Source organism: Neophocaena asiaeorientalis, unplaced genomic scaffold (genome assembly GCF_003031525.2).
Source record: "Neophocaena asiaeorientalis asiaeorientalis breed wild unplaced genomic scaffold, Neophocaena_asiaeorientalis_V1.1 scaffold551, whole genome shotgun sequence".
In the NCBI taxonomy this organism is placed as follows: domain Eukaryota; kingdom Metazoa; phylum Chordata; class Mammalia; order Artiodactyla; family Phocoenidae; genus Neophocaena; species Neophocaena asiaeorientalis.
In genome coordinates this window covers 96,751-117,629 of record NW_020173394.1, presented here as the reverse complement: position 1 = coordinate 117,629, position 20,879 = coordinate 96,751, and the positions used below count along the sequence as shown (strand labels likewise).

General features: G+C 42.0%; 1 protein-coding gene across 1 annotated transcript in view; it reads right to left on the bottom strand.

The window, feature by feature from the left end:
• The window catches only part of NXF3 (nuclear RNA export factor 3), a 13,588-nt gene extending 2,155 nt beyond the window's left edge, over positions 1–11,433 (bottom strand). Inside the window, exons 1-17 of the mRNA XM_024746910.1 lie at positions 11,427–11,433; positions 5,413–5,587; positions 5,039–5,192; positions 4,332–4,415; positions 4,120–4,224; positions 3,915–3,995; positions 3,740–3,809; positions 3,497–3,585; positions 3,267–3,374; positions 2,993–3,102; positions 1,583–1,619; positions 1,149–1,217; positions 1,008–1,063; positions 758–865; positions 515–573; positions 291–406; positions 153–195 (exon numbers count right to left, since the gene is read on the bottom strand). Coding sequence (XP_024602678.1) covers positions 153–195; positions 291–406; positions 515–573; positions 758–865; positions 1,008–1,063; positions 1,149–1,217; positions 1,583–1,619; positions 2,993–3,102; positions 3,267–3,374; positions 3,497–3,585; positions 3,740–3,809; positions 3,915–3,995; positions 4,120–4,224; positions 4,332–4,415; positions 5,039–5,192; positions 5,413–5,587; positions 11,427–11,433 — 1,471 coding nt within the window. The remainder of the gene's footprint in view (positions 1–152; positions 196–290; positions 407–514; positions 574–757; positions 866–1,007; positions 1,064–1,148; positions 1,218–1,582; positions 1,620–2,992; positions 3,103–3,266; positions 3,375–3,496; positions 3,586–3,739; positions 3,810–3,914; positions 3,996–4,119; positions 4,225–4,331; positions 4,416–5,038; positions 5,193–5,412; positions 5,588–11,426) is intronic.
• Between the last annotated feature and the right edge of the window lie 9,446 nt (positions 11,434–20,879).

Genomic DNA, 20,879 nt, shown 5'->3' with positions numbered 1-20,879 from the left:
GGGTAGGGGAGGGGAGGGGAGGGAAGGGAACAGAAGGGGAAAGAAAGCGAAGGGAAGGGAAGGGGTCAGGGAAGCTGAGTGGTTCTGGGTGTGAGCCTGGCCAGGGTGAGGCAGCAGTGGGGCATCTGCGCTTGGGGTTTACACACACTCACCTTCCTTGAACACCCCGCTGACGGAGAAGCAGAGCATTGTTTCCTGAAAGGGAAGTGCCCAGGCGCCCAGTCACCACCTCCACCTCCCACCCACCTGCGGCTTCCTGGGCCCACCCTAGGGAAGAAGCAGGCGCTCACCGTCTGGAACCACGTGTCCACCACGAAGGAGCTGAAGTCATGCTGAGTCTTGGGCAACACACAGAGGGTGTGCACAATGACACGTTTTGTGTGCTTCAGCAGCTGGACCCGCAGGTCTGTGAGGGGAGGGGAAGCGAGCGAAGGTCAGGGGCTGCCACGCCCTGGGCCCTATGATTGACCCCTTCACCGCCCTTTCCCACCCAGTCTTCCCATCACACACTCACAGGGGTCCTTGAGCTTCTTCATATTTCTGCTGTCCTTGAAATACTCGCACAAGCTGCTTCTAGGAGACAGAGAGCAACAGTGGGTGGTGGGTGATTGCAGGAGCTAGCTGTCCTTGAAATACTCGCACAAGCTGCTTCTAGGAGACAAAGAGCAACAGTGGGTGGTGGGTGTTTGCAGCAGCTGGCCTGTGTCTGCTGGGGAGCCACATGGCCTGGGAGCACAGCCTGTGCCGTGATACTCACGGGGCTGGGTCCTTGGGGTGGAATGGAATCGTCAGGGAGAAGCAGGCCTCCTCGTGATAAGCACCCGCGAGAACCTGTCTGTCTCCATAGTCATGGATCAAGTAGTACCTAAGGAGGAGCAATGAAGACAGTCTATCTCTGTGGTCTGGACCTCAAATGGACTTGAAAACTCCCCTGAGCAGACCTGTGCTTAGGTGGCCTCACCTGTCCTAGCCCTTCCCCCCTTGCTCAGCTTCCCTGAGGTACTTACTGCTTCAGGAATTGCAGGACTAGGCTTTTCAGCTCATCAGAACCAAAGTAGCTTCCCTGGAATCAAAACAGTCCTCAGGACCATGGCTGACACCCCCTTCTCAGGCACCACTTAAAACCCGGCTTGATCCTCCGTCCTCACCTTGCAGGTTGGTAAGCGCTTGCAGGCTTCAATACCACACTTAGCCAGTGGGGATGTCTCCTGGTCATCCTGGGGAAGAGAAGAGGATGTCAGCAGTGCAGACCAGGAGGTGGTGCTGGATGATCAGGGAAAAGGATGGGCCCAAGAGAGGGTGAGGGTCAGAGGTCAGTGGTGAAAGGGCCCTGGAAATTCCATGGGCAGGACTACAGTTTGGATCATCACCGTGGATTCCCCAAAGCCTATGAAGAATGTGCTTGTAGAAGATCCAGAGCGTTTGTCAGGTTCCCACAGGGACTGTACCATCCCCTTCCGCCCAGGACTTTGAAGGGTCAGTTTCAAAACTGTAACTGGGGCAAGACCTAATGGGGTTCAGGATAGTTTGTGGGTGCTGTCAGTGCCAGTTAGAGGAGTCAGTGAACAAGGAATACACTTACCAAGGTTAGTAACTTGGGGAACAATTCCAGGATGGAGCTGCCAAAATCAAGACAAAACAGAAAAGTCAGTGAAACTGTGGAGGTGACCCTCCTCCTCATGGGAGCAAGTACACCCACACCACAGCGTCCCAGGCTTCCAGGGCCCTGAACACGTCCCCCATTGACTGACACAGAGGGAGAGCAGGCCCTACCTCCCTCCCCACCTCCCTCCCTCCCTTCCTCTCCTTCCCCTGGGTAGCTCCCCCACAGACTGCCTGGACTCTCTTCTCCAGTGCCACTGGGACCAGCATTTCAAACCCATGCTTCAGGGCTTCCTTCCCCTCCCTTCCTTCCTCCAGGGCCCCACTGAAGGCTGTGGAGAGAAGAGGGAATGGGGTGTGTGCCCGAGGCTCTGCTACCTCACTGGCGGTCCAGCACTCTGCCAAGACCTGGACCAAGACCTGGACTTCCCCCTTGGATGGCCCAGGGTGCTGGGGCAGGGAGGTGAGTGAGGTGGGGCTCAGGGAGGGAGATGGAGGGGGATGAAGACAGAAAGGGAGTGAAGGTACGAGGGGATAGATGAGAGAGACATATGGGCCTAGACACAAGGGAGAGAGAGAAAACAAAGGGAAGGGGAAGAAGCTCTCCCGTGGTGGGGGTAACGGAAGAAGAGAGGAGAAAGGGGAAATGGCGCCCCATTTGCAGCTCTTCACCTGCCCCAGAATGGCTCAGACACAGTAGGGAGGTGAGTGAGGTGGGGCTCAGGGAGGGAGATGGAGGGGGATGAAGACAGAAAGGGAGTGAAGGTACGAGGGGATAGATGAGAGAGACATATGGGCCTAGACACAAGGGAGAGAGAGAAAACAAAGGGAAGGGAAAGAAGCTCTCCCGTGGTGGGGGTAAGGGAAGAAGAGAGGAGAAAGGGGAAATGGCATCTGCCAAGACCTGGACCAAGACCTGGACTTCCCCCTTGGATGGCCCAGGGTGCTGGGGCAGGGAGGTGAGTGAGGTGGGGCTCAGGGAGGGAGATGGAGGGGGATGAAGACAGAAAGGGAGTGAAGGTACGAGGGGATAGATGAGAGAGAGATATGGGCCTAGACACAAGAGAGAGAGAGAAAACAAAGGGAAGGGAAAGAAGCTCTTCCGTGGTGGGGGTAAGGGAAGAAGAGAGGAGAAAGGAGAAATGGCGCCCCATTTGCAGCTCTTCACCTGCCCCAGAATGGCTCAGACACAGCACGTAAGAATGTAAAATATGCACATGTTGGGCTGGGGGCCCACTGGGTGCTGGTTGAAACTTTGGCAGCTTTGTGATGCAGAGAGGAGAGCATAGGGCCTGTAGTCCTCCCTGAGGTCCACGTCAGCTGCCCCTTGCAAACGGGCACTTTCGGGAGTAGCTCAGGCTGCCACCGGGTAACAGAGGATGCATCTGACCTTATGTTGGTTGACATATCAGGGAAGGTGGTGCACAGGGGGTTTCTGTCTGCACACATCCCTTCTGGCTCCAGCCGCTCACCCTTGTCCATCTCCCCTGCAGACTTCACCTGTGATTATGAGGAGGAACCACATGGGCCAGAGAAACAGAGCCAGGATGGCCGTGCACCCCTAGTCGCTTCCTTTTCCTACAAATCCATTTCCCTTCCTCTGTCACCACCACATGAGCCTTCCCACCTTCCCTTCAAAGACGGATCTGGGTACCACACCTCACCTCAGTGTTGGAGAGGTTCAAGTTCTTGGTGTTGGAAGCATTCGGCATAGTGTTGGACAGGCTGTGCAGCTGGTAGGGTTTCTTATTGCTCAGGTCCAAGGCCAAAAGCTATGATGAGGAAAGAGTTAGAGTGAGGACCCCAGCAGGGGATACCTGAGACAAATCTGCCTCTTCTACCTAATCTCTCCCACCATCACCACCTGCTCCAACATCGGGTCTAAGGTCCTCACCTTGGGCATATTCCCTGGATGGATCTGCAGGGAGGCGGCCATGCCAGTTCTAGGGTTTCGTGCCATTCCAGTATCAGGGGTCATCAAGTCTCCAGGAAGACAGGAGGAGGGAAACGGGGGCTGAGAGGCTCCTGGCTGGTACAGCTCCAGCACCAACCCCTCCCCGAGTTACCATTCCTGAGTATCCTTTCCAGCCAGACCCCTCTGCCCTCACCTGCTCTACAATTACTGCTGTAGCCATACCAGGGTCAGAGCGGACTCTCTGGATGTCAAGAGATTGCTGGGAGGCATCATATTGTTCCTTCACAGGCAGCTGCAGAGTTAGGGATGGGGTTCAGGGGCCTGAGGCTGAGGTGGTGATCGGGGGCAATAGGTGGGTCTGGCTGTGAGTGCACAGGTTGTGTTGAGTCTGCATTACCTTTATCTGCTCCACCTTTTCTGACCTCAGCTCCTTCAGCACAGAGTGGGGTGCATCACAGGGATCAACAAAGATAGATATCTGTTGAGAACACAAGAGGGGCTGGGTAAGCTCCAGGAAATCTGAGCCCTGGGATCAAGCAAGACCATGCCCCTGTCCTGCCCTCTTGCCCCCAGCTAGCCCTGCTCATGCCCTTGATACATACCCTTTCATTAGCCTCATTGTAAATCTTGCCGTTGACATTCTTCAGTGCGAAGGCAATGTTGGCATTCTCAACGAAGAACTGGGCCTGCATTTTCTCATAGTGAAACTGTAGGGAGAGTGACAAGAGAAGCATAATATGAGACCAGAGCCATTTCTCATCTGGGCCTGCCATCTACCCCGTTTCCTCTCATCGGCCTCAATGTCCTCTCTTACTTCGACTGGGGTGAAGGGGACACTGCATTGCTTCTGAATCAAATTCAGCAGCCACTTCTCATCATAGTTAATACCGAAGGGAATCTAGGAGCCAAAGAAATAATTGGGGAAAGAAAAGTGATACAATGGAATCCAAGGTTAAGATAAGACCCAGCTGTGTCTTGCTTTAGGACCTTTTTTCAGGCTTTAGGTAATTTCTTAAGATAGGACAATATCTGTTATCGCTAACTTTTACACCAGACATGGACTTCCTAAATACCCTTTCTTTCCATTTAAATACTTTTCCTGAAATAATCGACTTCATATCTTTCACATGTACTTACTTTTATAAAGTTCTAAGAGATCTTACCTAAGGCAGACCTGGCCCGCCCCTCTGACGAGGACCCCAGAGACTCAACCTCCTCCCACACTCAGCTTGAGCCAAACTGCGTCTTCTGGTGTGGAGTTGCTCCATCTCCTTGGCAGTAGTTTCCTCCTTTGCTTTTAGACAGCCTCTCCCATGCTCCCTGCAGTCAGTCTGCTCCCTTTATATTGCTTCTCTGAACCTGCCCTCACATGATCTAGGAAGTTAACTCCTAGTAATAACAAGACAGATTACCAACTCCACTGCCACGAGAGAAAAGTTCCCAGCATCTCTACACGTGCCCAACATGACTCTCTCTGTCATCTTCTTCTACATGTTAGGTCCATTTAGCCAGCACACTCACTCTGATCTTGAACCAGCTCCCCAAGGTCTCATCCTGCCTGTTTCTCTCCATTCTTCTCTCTGGAGGCTTTTGCTCTGTCTCCTTGTTAACATGGGTTTCGTCTTGTTCCTGAAAATTGCCTCTCCGATGACAGGATGGAATGGCATAGGGAGCACTGTGGGGAAGTGGAGAGAAGAAAGTGGTCTGTATAGTCTTGGGAAGTCTTCTCTACATTTTCCCCAATGATAGCAGAGCTACAATAAAGACTGCTCAACCGTTAACCTGATCCCATCATTCCTCACTCTTCCAGGTTAGAGAGAAGAATGACATATTTAACTACAAGGTTTTGTTTTTCACTGGTTGATACTGGTCAGCCATGCTGCCTCGTCACTTACTATCTTGCTTGGGTGTCCACGTGAGCATCACTTCTTAGTGATTCTCTATCTTGCTGCTGCTGGGATGAAGGATGAATACCAGACCTGACTTGTTCAGACCAATTGTTATACCTCCTTTGGTAAATACGCCAGCATCTGGCTCTTCTTTGTAAGGAGGTTACTTGCTTATTGTACCCTGAAATTGAGAATATCACATCAATGGTCTCAGTACCAGAAAAATTCCTGGGTAAATATCACGGCTAATGAAGAAACACCACCAACTTTAAAATCTAAATAGGAAATTATCATAGTTAGGAAGAAAAAAAAAAGGCTGAGAGACTTCACTGTGTTTCTGCTTCTCAGGAAATGAGAGGTAGGCAGCATTCACAGCCAAGAAGAAAACAAGCACAGAGGAAAGGGTCTGGACCCAGGGTTTAGTCTGTGTTGTTAGTCCCTGCTCTGCTTGGTTCAGGTTATGTGACCTGGGACAAGTGACTTTTCATCTCTAACTCTCTTCTCTGCTCTGCTCTTGGGGGACAATAAAACCTACCCTGAAATCTAGCCTGGCGTGTTGGTTCAAGGGTCAAAGGTGATCTCCCTGCCTGATGGAAGAATTAGAGATATGAAGAATAGGTCCAATGAAAAGATCCAGAATGGAGCCTGGAGGGACATAACATGGAGAATACCAAAAGCAAGGGGGAGATAATTAAAGGAGATGCAGTGAACATACCTAACACATGGTTAATGTGAGTCCCGGAAAGAACGGGAGGGAACAGTGGAGAAGTGGTATTTGAAGAGATCTTGGTTGAGAAGTTTCCAAAAGTAACAAGATATCAACTCAGTGTAACAGTATTATTGTAACTGGAGAAAAAGTATGCTTTAAAGAAAAACATTCTTAAAGAAAAGGCATTCATTTCATCATCCTGTAACAAAAACTTGGAAAATTTGTGACCAGAAGACTCAAACTAAAAGAAATATTATAAGCTCTTTCTTGGGCAGAAGAAATATCATCCCACCTGGAGGCGCATAGATACAGGAAAGAAAGACAAATGACATTTGTGAATATGTAGGCAAATTTAAATGAGTGTTGATTATATAACACAATGATAGTAATTTATTCTGGGGATTTAAATATATAGAGAATGAAAATGCATGACAATAAATTTGGAGGGAGTGTATGGAATCAAAGTGTCTCAAGGTCCCATAATTTTCTGAGGAGTTCTAAAGAGATAATTAACTAATATGAGACAGTGACAAGGCAAAAATGTACATTGTAATCTTAAGGGTAAGCACCACCAGAATGGCAAAAGAATGTTTAACTAGATAGCCACATGAGGTGACAATTTAACAGTTACAAAATATTAACCCTTTCAAAGGAAAGGAAAGGAAAAGGAACTTAGAAGAGGCAAAAATAAATATACAGTAACATGATAAACATAAACCAAATTACATCTATTTTTACCTAAAAAGTTTCAGGCTAAATATTCCAAATAGAAAGACAGATATTATCAGACTGGACAAGAAACCTTCCATCAAATGCTCCTTAAAAGAGACACATGCAAAATTTAATCATCAGGAAAGTCTGAAAATGAAAAAATGGCAAAATGTATACCTTCTCCACATTAACCTAAAGAAAGCTGGTATAACCACATTAGTAAAAGAAAAGGTACACTTTAAAGAAAAAAACATTATAAGAGAAAGAGGGAGATTTCCTTATGATAACAGGTGCATTGCAATAACAAGATATTAATACAAAATTCTGAATCTGTATGCATGTCTTAAGGCAAAGCCAAAATATGCAAAGCAAATACTGACAGAAATAAACAGCAAATGGAGAAATCCACAGTCACAGTGGGAAATTTTAACACAGCTCACTGAGTGACCAATAAAGTGGCAGAGAAAAACTCAGCTAGAGGGAGGAGATTCTAAAATGTGACTTAAATCAATTAACAAATGTATTTAATTGACATAGAACAATTCACATAGCAACTACTCCTCAAACATTCCAGAATAGATCATATGTTGGGCAATAAAGCCAGCCTCAAGAACCTTTTCTGGGCTAATACAATTTACCCTGCCTAGTTAAAGTAAGATTCAAGGGTAATAGTGGGTTTTCTTCCCCTCTCCCACCTCTATTATTAATCCAAAGAATATTAGCTTATACTAACCCCATCCTCCGCCTAGGGGACCATTTCCACTCTCCAAGCCCTAGGTCACATGAATCAGGCCTTTTCCCTAACCAGGGGAAAAAATTCACCTCAGCTATGGCCATTTCCATAGGAGGGGAGGTTTTCCATGTGGAATCAGGATGGGAGTGTCAGAGACCATTTCCTCAAGAGAGTGGAAACTAGTCAGCCTGGGCCTTCTCCACCCCTTCTCTAAAGGGGGGTCAGCTGGTTGGGGTCCTGTGCGTTGGGGTTAGGGAGGAAACCCAGAACCCCTCCTGCCCTATGGAGATCTGAGGAAAAGGTCTCATGCTAATCAACTCACCCATGGGGTGGCCTGAAGGCAGTGATCTGTCACCACCCTCCTCACAGGCTGCTCGTGAAGAGAATCTGTGGGTCTGGAGCTGGAGGTTTGGAGAATATCAGGAAGGGCTTCCGAAGAAGGAGAGTGCAAGCCCCAAACCACTTTGTCAGAGCCACACAAACAAGATGGAGTCCTAACAGGAAGTCCCTTCCCCAAGGGCATAGAGGAGGAGAGCCCTGGGAGCCAGAGGAGACTTAACGTCCTGTAATTACTGCCCCCTGAGTTTGCTACCAACCTAACACTCAGGGAACTCTTTCCAACTGTATCACCCTTGCAGAGGAGGCCATCTGGAATCAGGAGGCTTAGGGGACCTTGATACTTCTGGTTACAAACACAAGGAGCTCTGTATGCCAGACTCTGGATCAGCTACACTACATTGTGTTCCTTCATTCTGCAAACCCAGATAACTCTGTGTGCCGGCTGTAGGCCAGACACTGTACTTGCTACATTGCCTCTGTTCTTTCATGAATTCCTCACAAGGGGACTCTGATATCAGAATCACCAACTTTCCAAGGTTGCTGAGGCTTACTGAGGTGCTGGAGCTTGTCTAGGGTCATTCAGATGCTACCTAGAGAAACAGAGACTGGAATTGAGCTCTATGGAATGGAAGATGACTTCTCCATGCATAGCTTTACTAAATTCTTGGTGCAGTATAGGGGATTTTCTGAAGTTTACACAAAGTAACTGAATAGTCTAAAAATAATCAAATGGCTAGAATTAACTCTAACCCATTCCAGAGAGATAATACCAAAACAACAACAAAAGACACTTGAAAATATAAAGGAAATATCAAACAGAGTTTGGTGGATCACTGTAATGACAGTGAGAACAAAGAACAAACAAAAATGCGTAGCCTCTCCTTTTTTTAAAAAAAATGTAGTTACTTTAGGCAGATATCCCCTAGTGGCTAGAACCACAACTGTAGCTCTGAAAGTCTCAAATCAGAGGGATTTGTAAAGAGGGAAGGAGGGAGGAGCCTGGGCTCCAGTTTATGAGCCAGAACTTTGTGGAATTTTCCAATACCTTCTGGAATTTTCCACCACTTGCCCTCCTTCCCTTCCTAGATCTCTATGCCCTGAAGTCCAATGCCTGAGCGAGGTGAAGAAAAATCTGCACATGAGAGTGTGAACATCTGAGGTGAGGGAAATGTAAGACAGAAATGCATATGAATACACAGATACACTGTCAAGTCAAAAGTTGAAAATGATGACTTTTTATGAAACAGTATCATGTGAACTCTTTGATAACATGGTAAATATACGTGAACTTTTTTTGTTAGTCGATTATTAGATCCTTTCAAGTGTTCCTCTTGACAGATTAGCCTAATCACAGAATCTTAAACGTTAAAAATGTATACTTAGAAAATAAAAATCATTCTGCACCTTCCATCTACGTGATCCCCTTACCATGAGTCATAGATACCCAAGATATCCAATGTAAAGTAAAAGGATTGGTGCACATTTTCCAGATGTGTTTCTCTTTAGGTGACATGAATACCTAACTTAAAACATTTGTGTAGTTATGCAGTTCTGTACATATTCTTTTTAAATTTTGCCATTACAGGGACTTCCCTGGCGGTCCAGTGGTTAAGACGCTGCACTGCCAATGCAGGAGACACAGGTTCGATCCCTGCTTGGGGAAGTAAGATCCCGCATGCTGCAAGGTGCAAAAATAAATAAACAAACAAACAAACAAATAAATAAATAAATAATTTCAATTTCATAAGCAATTTTATGCAAATTGTTTTTTTCATTTATTATGACATCTTTCGATTTTTGCTTCTTCAGTTAATGGTTTGGCATCTTTCCAGATCTTTACTGAAGAAGCATTTTTATTTTTAGATGAATTGAATTATTTGTGGTTATCTTTTGTTCCTTTCTCTGCTGATTAATAGAAATCCTGTTTGTTCTTGCACATGAGCACAAAATCTGTAATCCTGTTTGAAATGTTGTCTCCAAGCTTTTCAAACTTTTAATTTTTTTTCTTTTGACAGTACAGAAATTGCTTTAATTTTCATGGATTTTTAAAATTTAAAAATAACACAGCTATGACAGAAAAAAATGAGTAATACATAGGGTTGCATCAAATACTAGCCCACTGGGAATTCTAGATTCAAAGCCTTGATGGCTTCAGGGCAAAATGGAAAAGAGCTTTAGACCAAATTCTACATTGGTGAATACTGGGGAAAATATTTGAATATTTGTTTGCTTATAGGAGACACCATGTAAAGTGCCTCTGGCCTAAAATAATTCCGTAAATGATCATTTCCTTCCCTCCATAGAGGTTAATTTCCTCTGCTTCAACCTGAGCCCCACACAAATTCCTCAGGACAGTTCAATCTCTGTAGCCCCATATCCAGGCCTCCAGGCTCAAGGGAGTAGATTTCATCTACATCCCCTTCAAGATCAAGACATGGGGGAGAGGGCTGTTTGAGTACCCTATCAGCGTGGCATTGACACTACGACAACCAAAACGATATACGTGACCCAAGAAAAGCGTTTAACTCTGTCACAAACTTAATTAGAGAAATTGAAGGAAAGTTAGAAAAAGTCCATGTCTCCCAAACAGAAATGTCACATATAAAGGAATGCGAATTATTGGGAAAGTGTTTGGAACATATTTTATAGCCAAATGTTTACATTATATTATATAAATATATCTGATTAGTAAAAGAACATCATTTAAAGTCTATTAAAAAATTTAAATAACAACTATGAATCACAAACATATAAAGATTAAACAAATACAAAAACAATTATATATGCATGTATGTATGGGTACATATATTTACATATGCATATGCACATAAGCATACACATATAACATATGTATACATAGTATGTATACACATTGTGAGTAAATTTTGGAAGAATAAGTATATTCATGTAAACTTACTTATATAGTACTGTACACAGAGAAATACATCCGGGAAATATAAACTAAATTACCAACAATATACATCTTGCTTTGTAAAAAGATGAAAACAAATAGAAAAATATTTTCTCTAGCATATACACATTCCTGCATTTCATTAGTTTTGGAAAGAAAGATATTAATTTGAAATCAGAAGAATAAATGATGCAAATTTTTATAACACTATAGTATATACCTAGCTGGGAATTTCATTGCAAAGAAATTATGTATGTGACTTAACTCTGTTTATATATAAATCTATATATTTTTTCACATTACCCTTGTCTCTCAATTATACATATAAACGTTTCCTGTCACTATTGGGAGGAAGGGGCTGAAGAAAATTCTTGCCACTAGACTTAATGTACCTGGGCTCTAACTCACCCTTAATGCTTCATTCGCCACAAAATCTTCCAGATATTACCATCCAATGGGCACCTTTCTCCCTTCCTCCTGCCAAGGCTTCCTGCTATGCGACATCCAAGCTGCCATTCCAGATATGCTCACCAGGTGGCACAGACCTCCAACTTCTGAATTTTCTCCAGTGAAAAATGTTATTTGGGAAAGGGAAAGAAAAATCTACTAAAAGTTACCTTGCATTGCGAGTGGTGGAAGAACATGTGAAATAAAATCATGCTCAAATTCCTTTACCTAACAATTTTCTTCTTCTCTATGGTTTCACAGATAGAAATCATAATAATAATATAGGACTCTTAGAGGGCTGGTGGTCAGTAAAGGCCTGAGGTGGGAGCAAGGAGGGCAGAAGGAGTCCAGATACTTTCTACAACTGTCCTGTTAAGTTTCACAAAGTTTCTCCCAGCGTGACAAACTTCTGGGTAAGGGATTTGCACTCTGGATTTTCCAAAGGGATGAACCAGGTTATAGGGTATTTCCTTCCTGTTATATCTGGCTAGTCTCCACTCTCTCCTCTTCTGCTGGCTAAAGCCTCCTTAGGCTCAGATCTCAGCTTAAACTTCACTTCACATGAGAAGTCTCAGACATACCCTACTGGTGTGATTACCACTAGGCATCTAGTAGTAGCTCCACCACCTTTACCATCTCCAGACACATGTTCCATGTGAAAGGGGACCAAAGACTGTGACCTCACAATGTTTCATAGGCTGTAGCATCACACAGTGGACTTAAGATGCTGAAATTTTCAAATATCTTGTCTGAAGAGTTGCCTCAGATTCTCTCTGCCACTTTCGAGAGGGATGCTAGGGACACAGGTCAGTTCAGCAACGGAAATGCAGAGTTCTTCCACAGACAGCAATCGGAACGTGTAGTTCAGAGAAGCTGAGCAGGCTGTGGATTAATCTTCCTTCCTCTACAAGAGCCCATAAGAGTACTACAACGAGAGTCTGTGATTTTTAGCAGGCATAGTTTTGCATGGCAAAGACCAAATGAAACTTCCAGAGGTAAAATTGCAGATTTGAAAGGTTTTGAATAATTTGCTGTGTGGAATACTCTTAAATATATTTCAAAATATTTAAATGAACTTGGAAAACAGTAAAAAAAGAAATTAAGGAAGGAAGCAAAATGTTCCTTTAACCCCTGATGAGATATCATCATTTTTATATTCTCATTAATTATGCGCATAACAGGACACTGGCTTATCTTTTAATCTACACATAACACTTAATCCTTTTGACATAACTACAAACTCCATATTGTGATTCATTCTTTACTGATAAGGAAACCGAGCCTTAGATTTCAGGCCTGGCTGAGACTAAGGCACTTTTGTGACCTACACAGTCTTGTGATTTCAGTAAATCCTGACAAGGACCCTATGAGGGGGAGAATCCTCACTCCCGGGATGGGGAACCTGAGGTTTGGGACCTTAATGTCCCACACTGCCCCATGTCATGCTCCTACTCATTGGCTGATTCCAGACTGGAACCCACGTCTTCTGAACCCGAGGCCTTTGCTCTTCCTACTGATTCACCAGGCCTTGCTTTATTTATTGGATATAATTTTATGGGCTTTGTTTACAACCATAACAGGAATTCACACTCAGTTTACACAATGTGGAAAATACATTCAAGGATGGAGGGAAATTGCAAATAACAGCAACACTACAAAACACTGACATACATAGTTAACTTTATGGTTTCCCTTGCTGACAACTGAAAACAATATAAAAGCTAGTTTCAATTTACTGTGACGATTTGAGACAAGTTTTGTTTTTATTTCCACTGTTTTAAAACCATATCACCCATGCCACTCTCTCATTTTGTCCCAGCTTACCCTTCCCCCTCCCCGTATCCTCAAGTCCATTCTCTAGTAGGTCTGTGTCTTTATTCCCATCTTGCCCCTAGGTTCTTCATGACCATTATTTTTTTAGGTTCCATATATATGTGATAGCATACGATAGTTGTTTTTATCTTTCTGACATACTTCACTCTGTTTGACAGACTCTACGTTCATCCACCTCACTACAAATAACTCAGTTTCGTTTCTTTTTATGGCTGAGTAATATTCCATTGTATATATGTGCCACATCTTCTTTATCCATTCATCTGTTGCTGGACACTTAGGTTGCCTCCATGTCCTGGCTGTTGTAAATAGAGCTTCAATGAACATTTTGGTGCATGACTCTTTTTGAATTATGGTTTTCTCAGGGTATATGCCCAGTAGTGGGATTGCTGGGTCGTATGGTAGTTCTAGTTTTAGTTTTTTAAGAAACCTCCATACTGTTCTCCATAGTGGCTGTATCAATTTACATTCCCACCAACAGTGCAAGAGGGTTCCCTTTCCTCCACACCCTCTCCAGCATTTAGTTTTTGTAGATTTTTTGATGATGGCCATTTTGACCAGTGTGAGATGATATCTTATTGTAGTTTTGATTTACATTTCCTTAATGATTAATGATGTTGAGCATTCTTTCATGTGTTTGTTGGCAATCTGTATATCTTCTTTGGAGAAATGTCTATTTAGGTCATCTGCCCATTTTTGGATTGGGTTGTTTGTTTTTTTGATATTGAGTTGCATAGCTAGTGGGAAGCAGCCGCATAGAACAAGGAGATCAGCTCGGTGCTTTGTGACCACCTAGAGGGGTGGGATAGGGAGGGTGGGAGGGAGGAAGACACAAGAGGGAAGAGATATGGGGACATATGCATATGTATAACTGATTCACTTTGTTATAAAGCAGAAACTAACACACCATTGTAAAGTAATTATACTCCAATAAAGATGTTTAAAAAAAGTATATATAATTGAGCTTCCATCAATACCCTGTTGAGAAATAGTTGTCTTTTGAAAGGACTCAACATTTTAAGCTAATGGGATAATCTTTAGTGGAGTAATTTGAGGCCTAGAATAGGTAAGAGGGAGGTATTTTAGGCTAGATTATTTGAAATTATAGCATTTAGATACACAGTGGTGTGTTTAGCTTAACAATATGTTCTCTGATAAACTATGTGCATGCATGTACACACACACTCATATACGTATTATAAATTCATTGATAAAAAGATATGCAGCACGCTATTTACAAATAATACAATATAAAATCTTCTTTATTATAAATTCATATAGCCAATTGATTCTCACCAAAGGCTTTCATTGATTTTGGTGCAATGTTTGTATCCATAAACAGACAGTGATGAACAAGTATAATTCCTACATGAATGCTGATTGGTATTTTGTTTATGTTAATTAGTTTTATAAAAGGGAAACAATAAAGATGTATGTTGGAAACTACTATGTTCACTAGTTTTTCAATGACTAGTGATTTCTTTGCTGAACTATATAATAGTTTCAGATCACGGGAGACTATTCCTCCAATTTATAATAATTTTAAATTGTTACAATTTGTAGCAAATTATACCTATAGACCCACACACACACCAAAAAAAACCCATATCACCCAGATATGGCTTTTAACAGAAAAGAAAAGCTATATATCATTTCTCAATGGAAATGAATTAACAGCTGTAAGAATATCATTGGCCAAACCAAGTAGAAATACACGTTTCTCAAAAATAATTTATGTTCTCAAATTACAGAGTTTCCTTTTAAATCATTACAATTAAAATCTGCATTACAACGTGTTTGCTAATAGGTAACAAACTATAGTAATTGAGGTCAGAATTAAGATGCTTTCATTCATAGTCATGGATACTTTGAGCAAAACCCTTGAATCTGATTAGTTTGGTGATGCATCAAAACACAGTTTGACAAAAAGATAACCTACTGAGTGGGAGAAAAATATTTGCAAATGATATGACCAATAAAGGGTTAATATCCAAAACATATAAACAGCTCATACAACTCAATAGCAAAAAAACCAAACAAACTAATTACAAAATGGGCAGAAGAACTGAATAGACATGTTTCCAAAGAAGACAGATAGCCAACAGGTCATGGAAAGATGCTCAACATTGCTAATCATCAGAGAAATGAACATCAAAACCACAATGAGATATCACCTCACACTTGTCAGAATGGCTATCATCAAAAATTCTACAAATAACAAATGGCAAGGATGTAAAGAAAAGGGAACACTTGTACACTGTTGTTGAGAATGTAAATTGGTGCAGACACTATGGAAAGCAGTATGGAGGCTCCTCAGAAAGCTAAAAATAGAACTCCCATATGATCTAGCAATTCCACTCCTGGGTCTATTTCCAAAGAAAACAAAAACACATTGGAAAAGATACATGCACCCCAATGTTCATAGCAGCCTTATTTATAATAGTCAAGATATGGAAGCAACCTAAGTGTCCATCAACAGATGAATGGTTATTGAAGATGTGGTATATATATATATAATGGAATGTCATTCAGCCATAAAAAATAATGAAATTTTGCCATTTGCAACAACATAGATGGACTCGGAACATATTATGCTTATCAACATAAATTAGACAAAGACAAATACTGTATGATATCACTTATGTATGGAATCTAAACTATAAAATGAACTAGTGAATTTAACAAAAAAGAAACAGACTCACAGATACAGAGAACAAACTAGTGGTTACCAGTGGGTAACCATTACCTTATAGCACAGTGGTGCCCAATTTTGCTCACTAAGTGGGCAGAGGGAAGGGAGGAGGGGCAAGATAGGGGTAGGGAGTTAAGAGGTACAAAATACCATGTATACAATAAAAAAGCTACGAGGGTATATTGTACAGCACAGGGAAACATAGCCATTATTTTATGATAACTTTAAATGGAGTATAATCTATAAAAATGTTGAATCACTATGTTGTACACCTGAAACTGATATAAATCAACTAATGATTATGCTTGCAAAAATACTAGTGGCCTTTAAACATATCACAATATCAAAATTAGGTAACATTTGTTTTGGCCCAGGCAACATTTATTCATAAAACTATTATGTGACATTTTCATCCCTATTGTACAGATGAAATAGATAAGAAACTAAGAGGTTAAGTACTTTGCGTAAGCTCACAAACTTAAAAAGGGACCCATCAAGGATTTTGAATCCAAATAACAAGGATCCACAGCCCATGAATACATAAGGTGATAGAACTTGAGACATGGAAGCACACAGATATTATCAAGTTTCAGCCAGAGAAACCCACACTGACACACACTTACATGTACAGATCCAGTGTCAAAAATTGTAATCAGATTATTTTCTGTATGAATCAGTATTCTTTGAATACATTTCTAAAACAATAAAACCATAACTACTTTATCTGTGAAAGTATTTTGTGTTTTCAAATTTTCATCAATAAATTTTTCTGTTTATAGAATTTCAAGCAATATAGAACTGTACATGTATAAAATTAAATTACCCTGAATCTCCCTCCTGCCTGATTCCTGTCTCCTGACCCAAAGGTGTCTATTATCAACAGACAGGTGCATGTTCTCCAGATGTGTTTCTCTATAGGTGAATTATTATCATAATCACAGATACACAAAAATATTTATTCATACATATATTTTTTTCAATAATGGAATCACCTTATTCATATTTTGCAACTTGCTTTATTGCATCAAAAATAGTATCTCTTTATGTTTTCATTTGTATTTCATTAGCTGTGTTTTTAAATGTTTCTAAGACATGCATATTGCTCTTTGAATGAATTCTGTTTATATTTATATTAGTCATCTATTGGTGAAAAATAAATTACTCAAAAATTTAGATGTTTAAAATAACAAATATATAATACTACACCATTTCTTTGGATCAAGAATCAGGGAGAAGCTAAAGTGGAAGGCTCTGGCTCAGGGTCTCTCACAAGGCTGCAATCAAGGCAAAGGTAGCTGGTTACTGGCAGGTCTCAGGGCCTCACTGCTTCTGGCCAGAGACATGGGTTCCTTGTTACTTGGGTAGCTCACAACATGGCAGCTGGCTTCTCTCAGAATGAGCATGAGACCAACAAGGAAGACACAGCCTCTTTGTAACCTTGTCTCAAAATTGAACCCCATCCCTTCTCATATATTCTAGCCATTAAAGGAAGTCACTAACTCCAGCCCACACACAATAGGCCAAATTATATAAGGAAGTGAATGCCAGAAGGCGAAGATCATTAGAGACTGTTTTAGGGGCTGCCTACCACAACATCATTAGATTATCTGTTTATATTGGTTCCTGGGAATGCTTCAATATCATGAGAGTTCACTTCATATAATTTTCAAGTATTTACTCCAGCCTTGTCAAGCAAGTTTTAATGATTATTTTGTAATACAGTCTTTTAAATTTTAATATTATAATTTAAAAGTAATATGGCTCATTATATTTAAAAAACTGATAGCCTTGGCAGCATGAAATATGAGCACTGAAAGAAATTAGGATTAGGACATGTCCTGGTGGCTTCAGGACACAATAGGAGAAGCTTTAGTGAAGTCCAGGTTACACTACTAAGCAGGCATTAACAAAGAAGTTTCCCCCTTTTATCTAACTTCTCCAAACTTCCTATACTCTGATGTAAACAGTGGATTTAATAATACTTTACTCAAATAAATGTGAAGATTAAAGGATATATAATTTAGAGTTCCACTTGCATAAAATAGTTTTGTCAACATTAATATCCTACTCTTCAGACCACCTATCCTAGAGGAAGCACCTGTTCTGAGAACTTGTCTACCGCCTTAAAACCAGTCAATTCACTTGGTCCCCATTCACAGGTGTCTTGGCCCCAGGGACAGGATTTCATTTCTGTCATCGTCATCATCATCACCAAGAGGGGTTTTTGAGTGAGTGCCCATAGGGGAGTGTAAAATGACCAGTCCTTAAGCCCTATCACCTACATAAGAGATCACTGGATATACACAGTGTATCTCAACTTACTTTCATTATTACTCCCTCAAGGAGGCTCTTTAGACAGTTTTTCTTTGCCAACACTTTACTGCATAGAATGTGAAATTTTAATACCATAGATGTAGTTTAAATCTGTTTATGTACTGTGGACCTTTGGAGGGCCACAAACCATTGTAATGTCTACTTCCTTCCCCTATTCTCAAGAACCAATTTTCAGATTCTTGGTGGGAGGCCATATTGGCTTCACTGAGGATGAATGGAAAATTGTGATGGAGACAAAACCTGGAACGCAATCCCTGCCCATTATGTGGTGTGTCATTCAGGAATGCTTGCTTAGCCTCTGTTAGCCTGCACTTTTTCTTCTGCAAAAGGGCACCCATTATGCTTTCCTTACAGGACTATAGGGAGGAGTAAATGGGGAACCCTCCATAGAGTATATGGCACATTGTAGGACTTCAAGAAATGTGAGACATGGCCCACTTTTCTCCTCCCTCCTAGAAAGTGATGATTGTTATCTAAGCCTCCCCCTGTTGAGCCTTCAGGTAGCTGTAGCCACTACCTTTGCCTTGACTGCAGCCTTGTGAGAGACCCTGAGACATATCTGCCATAGAAATCACCTGGAAACATGGCAGTCAGAAATAGCACATATTCACACTTCCATAATAAAGGAGGTTTGGGGCCATTTCTGTGTTGCAGGATGGCTTTGCTGAGGAATCCAGGGTGAGGTAAGAAGATCATCAAACCATTTTCTTTAATTCCTCATCATTTTATGTCCCTTTATTTTACCTTTTAGATTGATATTGGAAAAGCAGTTTCCCATTGAGCCCCCAGATGAAGAGAGTGCAGATAAAGGGGAGGCAGGAATCACAAACCCTTGACTTTGACACCAGACCCATTACCCTCTACAGGACCATGCACTAGGATTTCATCTGCACCATCAGCTTCTTCAAAGAGAGGGGATGGGGAGTGAATATTACCTCAGTGGGCACAGTTTAGAAACATGTAAAACTGCAAGTTTTAAGTTCTAGAAGGACATCATCTGTCAAGGAGACTGTTGGATGCCCTTTGGGGAGGGTAGGAGGTAGATCCCATTCCTGTTCCTTAAAAGATGCCTCTGGAAGATTGATCTTCCATTAGTGAATGAATCTGTCATCTGTCAATGGGAATAATGATGCCATCCTCCCAGAGTTGTTGTGAGAATAATGTAAGGTATATAATTGTGTGCATGTTTCAGGTATAAACATATAAATACTATCATAGAGCTAGTTCCCTTTAGCAACCTTTTTTAAATCTGAAAATAGTAGGTTTTTTTGAGATTTCTCTAGTAAGGTGACTGTAGGGCTGCTTTCATATGACTCCATGTTGCCCTGATCATTCTTTCACGTATTTCCTGGGGCACAGGTGCCCAAGAAGTTCTGTAGCCAGTGTCCAAGAGTGCAGCAGCTGATGGGGACCTCACTATCTCTTCTCTCATAGATATTGCCAATGTCTCTGCAAAGAGGTTGTACCAATCTTTCCTCCACCAGCAGTGAATGGAGTTAATGTATCCCCACATTTTCCACTTAAAGAGGATGCAGCATAAACATAAAGTCATTGATCAGATTTTCTTTTCAAATTCTGGAATTATTTCAGGATATATTCTGAGGCACAAATGTGAGATGTGCCATTTATAGGAAAATATAACAAAGAAAGATTAAAATAATCTAACGTTCTAGTACCAGGATATCAGATTAGCAAATAATAAAAACGTAAAACCCATCATGGACTCAGATCTGCAAAAACAGGTGCTCTCGTCTTGTGGTTGTTTGTGCTAAATACTAATAAGATTATAAAGGTCAACTAAACAGTAAATATTAAAAATATTCAATGTCCATACTCTTTGACAAAGAAGTCCCACTTGTGGGATCTTGTCTTCCTGAGGCAGCCGGGTGAGACCCCTGCCATCATGATCCATCTGTCCACACTGTTCAGGGTTGAACCATCAACACAGATGACTCAATGTCTTCAGGCCCCCTGACTGCTTGATTCAAAGGAGAAAATCTCTCTTACTGCTGGTTGCCCAGCCTTGATGAACCATCCACAGAACCACCACAAGCACTGATATGGAGCAGTGCTAGGTCCCTGCTCCTGGAGGGACATGTAGATCTCTGACCTCATTCCAGTGTGGGAGAAATCTCCCTTCTTCTCCCTCTCCAGGCTCTCAGAAGCCCTCCGCTCTGTAGCAGGTAGAAACAGCCCACTCCTTACTGTAAGTTTAAGGTTTTACAAAAGATGGAAGAAACACAGGTGTCAAACAGCTTCTGCTCCAAACCCTGTCACAAACTTCCCTGGAGGCAAGGGGAAGGGGCATCAACCCTGGCTCCCTGCTGCAGGGAAGGTAAACACAGGGAGAACAGAGGTGATCACCTCAGCAGTATGTATCCTGATACATTTTGTACAGATCGGTCACCAGCAACTAAAGGTGCTCAGGCTGTCGGTTATATCCATAGTTATGGCAGTGGGCTTGGGGAGAAACCTCTTTGCCACCTGTTCCTGGTGAGAAGCCCATGCTTTTTTGTCACATACATCGTGAAGACAAGACAGCCACACCTCACCACCAGCACCTTGGTTCTCCTCCACAAAGCATTCTTTGTGTCGGGTTGCCTGATAAAATCAGGACACCCAATTAAATTTGAATTCCAGAGAACTAAGGGATAATTTTTAGCATAAGTATGTCAAATGAAATGTGATTTTGTTTATCTGAAATTGAAATTTAACTTGGTGTCTTTTATTTTTATTTGCTAAATCTGGACACCCTGGGGTAGGA